This window comes from Neltuma alba, unplaced genomic scaffold (assembly GCF_004799145.2).
Source record: "Neltuma alba isolate B1F8T4 unplaced genomic scaffold, ASM479914v2 tig00011547_pilon, whole genome shotgun sequence".
Taxonomy (NCBI): domain Eukaryota; kingdom Viridiplantae; phylum Streptophyta; class Magnoliopsida; order Fabales; family Fabaceae; genus Neltuma; species Neltuma alba.
Window position 1 is genome coordinate 75,037 of NW_021636208.1, and position 12,238 is coordinate 87,274.

At 29.8% G+C, this 12,238-nt stretch overlaps 1 protein-coding gene across 1 annotated transcript; it reads right to left on the reverse strand.

The window, feature by feature from the left end:
• Positions 1–409: 409 nt before the first annotated feature.
• On the reverse strand, positions 410–2,627 carry LOC114714872 (protein LIGHT-DEPENDENT SHORT HYPOCOTYLS 10-like). The gene is made up of 2 exons (XM_028899655.1): positions 1,998–2,627; positions 410–697 (listed from the first exon to the last, which is right to left on the reverse strand). Exon 1 carries the CDS (start codon positions 2,619–2,621, stop codon positions 2,025–2,027), a length of 597 nt encoding a protein of 198 aa, XP_028755488.1. The 5' UTR covers positions 2,622–2,627; the 3' UTR covers positions 410–697; positions 1,998–2,024.
• Positions 2,628–12,238: the final 9,611 nt, after the last annotated feature.

Below are 12,238 nucleotides of genomic sequence, written 5' to 3' on the forward strand. Positions count from 1 at the left end.
ATCTAATATGATGTATGTATGTATGTATAAACATACGTATAGATCCAATTAATTAACTCTTGTACATGTCCCTAGCTTTAGTCTCTATTAAAAACAAAAGTATGACTTCATGAATTTAGTCCCTATTCCCTTTGTCTTCTTCTAGTCCTTGCTCTCAATATATGGACATCCAATTCATATAATCTTAGTGGATGAAATGAACAATAAAAAAGCAACATATATTACTATATGCAAAGACGAAAGAGTTAAAGGAACCCCTCTATATATATGTTAAAAGAAATGTAAAGATTTGGCATACAATATCAAGAGACATATACACACACCAGCAAGTATATTTATAATCTCTAAAATGCCAATACCACAATGCAACATACAGACCTTACATCAAAGTTACTTAGGCTGCCATATATAATTGATGCTGTGCTGCAGAAAGTGACTGATCAAATATATAAAAGATATGGATACAACAATAATAGAAGGACTTACCCCATATACATCAAGTCAAATTCTTTGGTCATTCACTTCTAAATTCCATTCAAAATAACAAATACAGCTTCTTGAAACTTAAACAGTACCATTACGTAGCTAAGGGAAGAGTTTTAAGCTGATCCAAAGGATATTTGCCAGCGTCATTTAATGTCTAAACGAAGGCTTGGCACAGTACAGATTCTTCAGGACTCAGATGATAGGGACGTCCCTGAAATTAATCAATAAATAATCATCAAAATGAAATCCCATTTGAGACGCATAAGATATTCAAGTAAAAGTGATTAAAATATACAAAGTTCAAGAAATTCTAAGATCACAATATGGGTAGCAGTCAACCAAAGTAATTAATTTGTAGCATGAAAAGATGTAGAAATATGGTTCTCCTTTAACAAAAGAAATGTAAGATTGAAAGTATATAGTAATAAGAAAGATGATAATGATCGATGCTTTGGCACTGTGTTTGGAATAGTGGGAAGAGACAGTGTAATTCATGTACGAAGTCAAACATACATATGTAGCAGCACCAAGGAAAAAGACATTCTTGTAATGAGCATTGAGCAATTGGCCGGGAAAGGAATTGAAAGAGACAGAAGCAAAACAAAAATTCATTAGAACAAGACAAAGTTCTAAATAATTAACAACACCAGAGATTTTGGATTAATTAATTACATTTTGGCAAGCAACTAGATCACTCTAAACAAAACATCTGATTTCTGCAGGCTTTCCCCTCATCATCTCTAGCTGAGATCCTCAATATTTTATCTTTCAGATGGGATAATGACCATTATCCAATTTCGTGGAAGACAATGATAGGATATAGTATAAATTTTGCGAATCCCGAACAAGAAATAAATTAATTCTAAATAACATGAATAGTATGTATAGTTATTTATCATTTTATATGTGTTCACTGAAGATAATGATTGTACGAACGTTTTCAGAATTCATGTTGCATGAAAGGGGACTTGATACTATGCTCGTACCCAAGACATCTTAAACATTGATTGTTACTGTTATACACATACGATTTAGAGTTTTCAAGGTCATGGCTTAGGGTTTACAGTACACTGAGATAGAAAGAAGAAGCACCAGAAGTAATGGACCTACTTCAATTCAAAACGAAACTTTGCCATAGAGTTTTATGAAAAGCAAACTTTGGTTTAGAAGAATCAGTCAATTATCAAACATAAATGTTATAAAATTAAAACTAAAATAGTCCAAATCAGTATAAGGAAAGAAAATCACCATACCTCCTCGATCCTCTGAGAAGCCAAAGAGAAACACTGAAACAAATAATCGTTCCTTTTCGACCAATCTCATCAGCCATTTAATTAAGCATTTCAAATAAGCTTATAAATTAATCTCAACTATATATGTATATATTACATTTCTTTTATATATAAATCGTTGAACCTGATGGTGATGAAAAGGGTACAAATCAAATTATGGAAAGCTAGCTAGCTACAGATATATCACACAGTAACAATTGATTAAGAGAGAAAAATTACCATATATATGCCTTCTTCTCAAATTTTTCACTGCATAGGCAGGTTATTATTTGAGGTCTCGCCGTTGAACTGGGGCTTCATCAACGGATGCCTTTTCTTCTTCTTCTTCTTATAAGGGATACCTCTGGCTTTAGCCTGAGAATCCCTCACTTCACGAAGGTAAACTCTTATGGCTCCACTAGCAAAGGGGTTGGTCTCCGGCAAGCCTCCGTTTTCCTCGTAGGCGGCTCTGAGGCGGCCGATGAGAGCATCGAGGCTGCCCCAGGCTTGTCTGAGAGGGCAAGTGCAGGGACCAGGAGGTTCGGATTGTCCGAAGAAGAGACAACCCTGGAGGTGGACCTTAGTCTTGCCGAACTGGTCGAGATAGCGAAGAAATTCAAGGACATGGTTGAAATTGCACTGTGATAGAGCCACCGGAGGCCTCTGGTTCCGAAGATACTGTCCAAAAGTGTTCCAATCTCTTCGCTTTTGAGATTCATATCGACTCAGAGGCTGAGGCTGAGGCTGAGACGGAGGCTGAGCAAGATGACGATGATCGGAAGGAGCATAATTAGCAGAAGCGGATCTTGATGACGACGATGATGATCCTGGGACTATATCTTTTCCTTTGGTGGAGGAAGACATGGTTTCTTTGTTTCTGCTGTTAAAGATGAGAAATCATTTTCTAGTGCTTTTTCTCAAGTAAGAACAAAAGCAAGGTCTAGTCCTCTATTTTCTTTTGAGTGGGGGTTGAATGAGGGATGATAGAGAACGAGACGATATAGTGCAAGTGGAGGAGAGGTGAAAATGGACTTTTAAAATTTTTTGTAAAAAGATATTTTTAAAAAATCGGTTATCATAATTTTTAGAAGACTTATTTTTTCTTTAAAAATATTTGTTTGTAATAAATTCGCTCCCTTAAAAATTTTGTAAGGCTATGCTTTTATGTACATATGTATTGTCTTTATTTTTCTCAGGGAAATTAATTTGTATTTTGAATCTCAAAAGTTTTATGTTAGTATGTTATGTTTGCGAAAAAGTTATAATATGTACATAATGTCAATATTACTTCTAGTTCTTAATATAATATTCACTTTGTAATGAAAATTACACTATAAAGTAAATCTTACATTAAGAATAAAACTTTTAGATCGCAGGTCTTAACATTTAATTGATGTGTCTCGTTTTGCTTGACCCAAAAGTTATGAAATTGTGTAGAAAAATTTTATGTTCTTTTTTTCTTTTGCTGCCGGAAGAAAAATTTTATACTCAACATTGTAGAATCATGTTTTTATACAAAGTAAACAATTGGTACAATTCATGACTTATAAAATCATATGATTTCGTATATATTTTCTATTATTTCATAAAGCACATAGAAATTCATATCTCTATATATTTTATAAAAAATCCTATTTCAATGTATCATTCATTATTGCAGACCAACCCCAAACGAGTTTAGTGAAGTAATTTTAACGTGTTAGTTTTGTTGCAATTTTAGATGGTTGTTGCTAACATTTTGTCATAAAAACATATTGGTTAATCTTTTTTTATTTACAAATCTTTTTTCATAACTGGATCAACAAGATGTACAATATTTATTTTTAAAAAAGAATAGATATGTTATTTAATATTATCACAAGATTTATGTAATAATTAGCTGAAAAGTTTAACATATTGTGTGACTATATATGTGTGTATTTTTGTCTTATTTTATTTAGAACATCTCAAATCAAAGGTGCAAGTGAGATAGGACGCAGTGTGGGACCACTTAAAATGCTTTAGCCACTCTTATTTCTTGCTTTTGATGGTAGTACATTTGCATTAACCATTCTCACTTTATTTTTCCTCTTTATATATTTATTTAATATTGTGTTTCTATCACCAAAGCAATAATTGGGCAACTCAGAGGCGTAATTGATACTAAGGCTATATTACCTTATGACCATTTTTCAAAAAGTCTAGGGCATATGTTTGGGAGGCAATGGTAAATCAACATTGAAAAAACAAAATCTTCGGTATTTAAACTTAAATATTTCAGGTGTTTTTGTCAATCAAAATATAATCAGTATATTTATAATTGATCTTATAACCATTTTTTATTATTCACTAATTGACCCTTTCTTAACTAATTCTTTTTTTAAAAATTACCGTGAGGTCCCAATAGAAGAATATAATTATAAAAAAGTCATAATGATAAACGGGTGGCTAAAACTTGTTGTTATTTTCTTGTACTGAAACTCATCATTATAAGCTGCTAAGTTATTATACGACTTAAATACATTCTTTTTCATAGCACCTTATAGTAATTCTCCTTTTTTTTTGGGTCAGTTTTGGAGGTATTTCAACATTCAAACAAATCAATTCTTGATTCGACCTGATCTTGACAATATTAGTTTGAAGCAGTATTTACAATTCAATTTTTAGCAAAATTTTTAGACTTAAGAAAGACTTTCCATATATAACCCTCTCCTTAACATACACTACTTCCGATCCTAATTATAAGAGCTAGTTGATTAATTTGAGAAAATTAAGGAAACAAGTTAAGTTAGTTATTTGTAATAAACAGGTATTGTCTTTCCCTTGCTAATCAAATGTGCTGGCTAAAATTACTATTATTAGAATGACTATATTAGGAAAAAATACATAAATATGAGAGATAAAGTGAATTGAGATGTTATATTTAGGACCAAAATAAAAATCAAATGAGGTCTTATATTAAGAAACGGAGGTAGTATATTCACATGGGTTAGGGTTGTGTTGTATTACACTTATGTATCCATATATACAGACCTTTTTAATTTTGGTCCCTTTTCAGGCGATTTTCTTTTGTTTTTTATTGGAAGTGGAACTAAATCGAACAGCCTTAAGGTTAAGACGGAAAATATAAATCAATACAAATGGCAGAAAGAAGTGGTCATAATTTTTTTTGTAAGAATAAACTTTAGTCTAGGAAAAAAAACATTTTAATTAGAAATGTTAGGATTCATTCATCCAATATTTGTTCTCCATGCTTCCAAATATATCATAACAATTAGATTTTTTTTTTTTGTAACATAAACATTAAGACCTATGAATAAATAAAATGAATCCTCAGATATAGGAATATATATACTTCCACTAGCGTCATATAAATACCCACACACACACACACACACACACACACACACACACACAGTCACATCTCTCTTTTGCTTTTAATTATCAATTCACAGATAATTTGACATTCTTACGAAAGATTATATAAATACTTAAAATTGAAATTTCCTAACCACTCCGTACGAAGTTTTTCAACGTACAACAATATAGACTTTTTAACAACAATTATGCTGTGTTTTCACTCTGATGTGAGAAAAGCATATAGCCACAAGGAAAGCACTAGTTTTTTGTCGCAAATATATATTTCCTTTTCTTAAGAACGTACTAATTAATATGTCAATATAAAATTTGAAAGCAAGTTGCAATATTCAAACGTACATACAGGCCACGATATCTACTACTCTCTCTAGTGCTAAACGTAAGAGTTAGCTTAGGGTTTTGCTTCCATCATAAACATAAGAACTCAATCTACTTTATCTCTTATATTTATAAACTTTCTTTCCCAAGCCATCCCTATTGATCACCTATATTAAAGGGAGAATCCATCAATAGGAATAATAATTGAAGAAGAGTTTTTTTTTTATAATATAATTGAGAGTATCCTTAAGTCACTTTGGACTTGAGATTGGGACGTAAAGGTTAAATTCCTTCCAAAAAATGTGCTTCCTGTTATTTGAACTTTTGTTCTCCTCTTTACCAGGATGAGACCGCTTATCATCTCAACCAACAATTTGTTAGTAATTAAAGAAGTTATTTTAGAAAAACAAACATACGTTTATTACAAATAATTAACTAACTTACCTAATTTTTTTAATATCTATATATTAGTTATATAGGTCTTATATCTAGGATTAGAGGAAGTATTTATATCTAGTTTCACATAATGTAAAGAACAATGTGTCATCTACTGATAGAATGCCATATGTGGCCAAGAAAGTTTCAAATAAATAGTAATCTTTCAAAAAAGGAAAGTTTAATTCAGAATACTATCAGCCCTAAAGCTAATTTAAGATCAGCTTATTCCTTAATTTTAGGAAAATATTTATATTAAATTTTTTATATTTGTTATGTCCAGTTCTTTAACTACACATGAATATGTGTCTTATTTTTCAAATATTGGCATTTAATTATAAATTCACATTTAAAAAAAACACACAATCATTTATGATCAGAAAACCTAACAAAAGATATAAGAAACTTGACCTAAGTATTTTTCTTAATTTTGTTACACTAAACAGTAAACACACACCTGAAGGGCCCAAAAAACAGGAAAGAAACCTTAATCAAAATGAAAGATTTTCCCAATCAATGAAACCTAAAGCTAAAGATCGACGACTAATTACTAGACCCACGGGCATGAATTATTTGAGTTTGATTCTTGCAAAACAATATATATTCATATTATTAAAATCGTCAATCTATAGCAATCATTATTTAAAAGGCTAATGAAAGTAAGGATATCCTACTGTCCACTAGCTGGCTATAGCCACTGCTTAGGACAATTACAATTTACAATTTACAATATCAAAAATATCCCTTTCATGTAATCATATTTTGAATATGAAGGATTTTGGTTATCGCATTTTCCTAATTAGTATGATAGCATCTGCACTCATGATGAGCATCACTCAATTTTCAATATAATATTCACTAAATATAGGGATTATTTAAATATATCAAAATATGAATTTCTATGGACACTATATCTCCTTAAAACAACGCCAAAAGTTCGAATTTTTTTGTAGATAAACAAATAACCACCTTAAATAATTTTTTTTAATATCTTTAAATTATTTTAATATACACATTTGTAGTATACTAGAAAATTTGTTCTCAATTAAATCCAAAAATAATTAATTTAATCAGATTATATACATATATAACGATCAAATTAGGATACATAGAATTCTTTTATACATCTCTTACCCCATATGAGTAACTATTGTTATTAATACTTCAACTTATTTTTAAGTAACTTATATACTTTAAGTGCTTGTTTACAGTCAAATTAAGATATGAGAGTTTTTTATATTATTTATTTTAAAGAAAACCGTTTTGTATATATTTTTACTACTTTAAAATGCATTTATTCTGATTTGATTGGACAAAAAAAATTAAGCATATTAATTTTAGAACTAATATAAGTACTTCTTCTCCATTTAAAATCCACTTGTTTTTCATTAAAAAAATTAAAATTCGTTTGTTTTAATTTTATTTGAAAAAAATATCTTAATTAAGTACATACAAGGTTAAATACCTCTTTTTCCCTTAATCAATCTTGATAAGAGAATATGCCAAATTAAAGGGGAAACTTGATTGAACAAAAGATCAGATGATAAATAACAGTATCCTGTATCCTACGTAGCCGCTTATTTTTCTATATAAGTTATATTTCTAGCACATTATTTAGTTGATATAGAAATATTTTAAAGAGTTAATATCATTTTTAATCCCTGAAGTTTGGCCTTGTTTTTGTTTCAATATTCAAAAATTGTGACTAACGGTTTTAGTTTTTGAAATTTGATCTCATTTTTTGTCTGCCTAAAAATTTTTTGTTCCTGAAACAGTGTATTTGGTCTCTAAAACCTCTAAGTGACTAAAACCACGTGTTTAAAATTTTAAGAGCTAAAATCAAAATGAAATCAAATTTCAGGCACTAATTAATTGAAGATGATATTAATTATCCCTATTTAAAAATATCAACAATATTATACGAAGCAGCCCATGTTTTACATGTTGGATGAAATATTTGGTAACCTTGCATATGAATTTGACTTTGATGGAAAAACTAGCTTTTCGTACAAGTAATCTCCGATGGTTTGTTGCCAAAAGAAAAAAAAAGTCCGATAGTTAAACGTCCGAGTTCTTGACATAATTACTCTTTTGATTTTCCGACATATTTTTCTTTAATTTTGTCATAAATTTCTGTATTTTTTAAATTCAAAATAAATAAAGAGTATTATGGGAAAGAATTATTTTTTAACTAAAATAAAAATGAAAAGTTCATTCTCATGTGAAACTAGTAATAAATACAATAAAATAAAAGAAAAATAAAAATTAAGTTCAAATATATTTTTTGAATTTCATTTAATACTAACAAATTTTTAAAAAAAATCAGTATTTACAAGTCAGAATTTAATATTCACAAGTCGAGCTGTTCTATTTACAAGTTAGTCCTAAAAATATATTAAATTCATTGGGACTAAACCTATGCGTAATTTTTTCCAAAAACAAATATATAAAAATAGTAGTAGCTATAAAAACAAAGACTATTTTACATCAAGAGCAAGTCCCACCGGTAAACAATCAATAAGGAACTATTTTTTTTAATTATGTTGACTAGTTTCCTAACAACTAAAACTAAGTTGGGAATTTTAATTTTTATGTATAACATGTTTAACTATTATTAATTTATTATATATAAAGAATCAGACAGTTGTAAAGTTTATCGTTTATTACTGTGTATAAGCTGTTTTTTATGGATCGAATAATTGAGATATTAAATAATATACATACTTTTGTGGAACCACCATGTTTTTGGACTTATTCTGACACGGATATGGAATAATATACTTAAAAATTAAAGAGAGAAAGATTTGATTTTTGACTTAATCACTCAGCATAAACAATAATTTAGCTAAGGATGCCAGGATTGCATTATTCTTATCCTACGTTGTACTACTCACTATTGTTATCTCTATTATAGGAAAAGCACATTTATTATTGCAAGTTAATTACTTATTTGTAGCAAATGTGAAAATCAGTTTAGTTACTAAGAATATAATGCAACTTGCATCTCAAAAGAACATCAGTTTCTATATATCATGGCCAGCAGGAGGATCTTGTCGGTGAATAATTTATAACTGCTTTTGTAAGTATTTTTTGAGCCCTAAAGCATATCTTGATAATTTTAGTAAGTCCTTAGATCCCAATTCACCTAATTTTTTTTTCAAAAAAGAAGAAATACTTATTTGCATGAATTTATATCTTTCAAGTTGAACAATTTTTTATTAAATTTTCAATTAAATGTCAATGAGTAAACTATTATCCATTGAAATGAGAAAAGATAATGGATTCAAATTTTCGATAACCTATCTATATAAATAGTATATAAAAACTCCAACAAGTTACACTATTTGTAAATTATAAATAATGTAACTTATTTTTTTTAGACTTTTGGAAGGCATGGATCCCAAATTATTTGAGTAATTTTATGAAAAGAAAGTGATGGAATATAGCACTACTGTACAACCTGAAAATGCTGCTAACTACTCAAATGCCCCCGTTAGTATGTCTGCTAACTGATTCTTAATAATTAGCTTGAGAACATAATTCACAAATCTCAAATTGGTAAGTAGAAAAGAATGGAAACAAATCTTGCAGCATGAAATTATTCTTGGCATGCTATGGAAAGAACGATAAATTTTCGTATTTTTATATACTTGATTGAATAAAAATAAACTATATATACACGATAGTGCTTGGTCTGGACTAGGGGAAGGGGGGGGGGAATAGAAGGAAAGAATACTATATTTAAAAATAGTAAGAAAATATCCCATTGTTAGAGTTTTTCCTCCTAATGTTCTTTTGTCACTAAACTAATTAATTTCTACCTGGGGTGGAGCAACCCAAAAGCGTCATAAACCATTGGGATCACCACCAGTTGCTGATCCATCCTTGCAATGAAGTCTCTAGAAACTTCAAGATTCAAAAACTTAAAGAAGGGTTTCTTGTATGAACATTTCACGCTTGTGATTTCAGGTGGATGATTTTCTTTTTTAGGATAATAGAAATATACATTTTGACTATTTATGAAGCAATGGATATAATTAACACTCTCTGCTATCTTCATATACTCTTCTGGTCCTAAATATAAGACCCATTTTATAGTGTAAATTACACTATAAGATAGGTCTTATATTCAAAATAGGAGAAGTACAAATTTACAGAAAAGGACAGATTTGAACCATGAAAGCAGATCTTGAAGAGCTTACCATATCCTTTTCACTGATTGTGTCTCTTTCCATGCTAACAAGATAAAGTGCTCATTCTTCTGCTTTGATTATGTTTTATCTTCTCCTTTCCAAGAGAAATTAAAGCAATAAGAAAACCATTCACAATTGTATCTTTTTAGGCATACTAAATTTTACATATAAACTAACAAGACGACGACAATAATAACAAGCCTAGTTTAGCAAAATGAATTGCGCAGAGTAGAGGGTAACGGCTAAATCTTTGTATAGGTAGTAGGGGGAAAAAATCATTGAATAGGTTGTTATTAACGGCTAAAAAAAATCTTTTTAGAGAACTATCTTCTTAGGAAGAAAATTAAAATTAGTGATTATTTTGTTGGATTCCCCCCCCCCCATAATTGATCGTTCAATCAATTCATAAGGGCATGTGCCACAAAATGCATTAGAATGTAAGCAAAGAATTAATTATGAATATAATGTCATGACCCTATAGACTCATTCATGATTTGATAAATTATTCCATCTAATTAGACAGTCAAAAGGGTTCAATTCACTGAAGGGTAATTCAGATTTACCCTCATGTCCCATTTCCACAAGAGATAGTGAGATGGACCAAACATGAATATTTTAATTAGAATATAGCAAAAAGTTAATTTTACCCAACAAACATAATCAATGGGCTTTTCGATCTAAGACAAGGTAGCAAATTATACCGTTTAAAATTCAACAATATAATGGCCGTGAAACATGATAACAAGTCATTAATTAGTTGGGGGCCAGGAATAAAAGATCGCTTGAAGCTAACTTAGCAATGTTTGGTACGTTTAAATAGAATCGAGATTTGTAATTAATTATTTGCATCCTTCTGTCGTTATTATTTTATAATATCTATTTTTCTATTATTTTTAGATTGAGAACATCAAAATTTTTTATATTTATAGAATTACTTTTCATTTTATTAAAGAGGGAGGTACTCTAATGCCTTTTTTTCGTCATCCTTCATCTGATGAAAAGAATTCATGCAGTCATCATACTAATGAAAAGTTGAACACACAATATGCTTAAACAAGACAAACAACTCCGTCTAATCTAGAGCCTTTTTTTTTTTAAAACCAATAAAACTTCTAAATGCCCTTATCCTATCCATTGGACTACATCTTGTTTATGATTTCCAACGTCGTCTTTTGGGAATATCATGTGATGGAAAACCCATCTTAGGGGAAACATTATATTGAGGAAGGATTAGTTTTGAATGTTATGCAGCAATGTCGACTAATCAAGCCTTCCTCTACGAAGGACGTATCATAGGTTCTATTAAGGCAACTTGGGACATATTATTGGAGATGGTATCTCTGGGTTGATCCTAGAGACTCAACCAGGCTTGGACTTGGTTCACAAGTGTTGGGAATATTTTTTTCAAAATAAAAAAGATATGTTTTTTTTAAAAAAGTCCTGCCCTTATAAATTAAGAAATTTTTATGAAGGAGCTGTCTTTGTTTTGAATATATTAGAGACAAAGTCAAATTATTACTTTATAAAAACTATTATTGTCCCAACTTGAGTTTCCGGAGTGCAAATCATACTCAAGGCCTTCATAGTATCCTAAAAAATTTTTTTGACAACTCGATTTGCATCCGAAGATTAGAATTGATAAGTGAGAGCCAATTAAGCCTAAGACAGAGTGTTGCTCAGACTTTCAAAATGTCATGTATAACTTTCTTCTTCATCTCTCAACTCTTCCTCATCAATAGAGATTGATGTGAAGAATACTGCTAATAATGATTTGAGAACTATTACTTGTTGTAGTACCTTGTATAAGTGTATTTCCATGATGTGTGAAATAGATTGGAACTCACTCTACCTAACTTAATATAAATATTTTTTTAGTGGAAAGGAAGTTAGAGTACTTGATTCATGGCAAAATCTATATTGTTGATATAACGTGCTGAGTGTCAAGATCTTGCTATAAATTATAAAAAAAAAATTTCTTCCCCTAGATGTCTCATAAAGAGATCTTCAAGAAACATATGGTCCTGTTGAAAGGGGTTTTGTTGGGGATTTACTCTCTTTCAATGCATCTCTTCTCCTGATCCAATACATCATAATCCTTTTTAATATGGTAATAATTAAATGAATAATATATTTAGTTTAATATCAAATGGATAATTAAATAAAAAAAATTACATATGA

Excerpts from the sequence above, each read along its gene's own strand:
- LOC114714872 (XM_028899655.1), bottom strand. The coding sequence starts at position 2,621 with ATGTCTTCCTCCACCAAAGGAAAAGATATAGTCCCAGGATCATCATCG.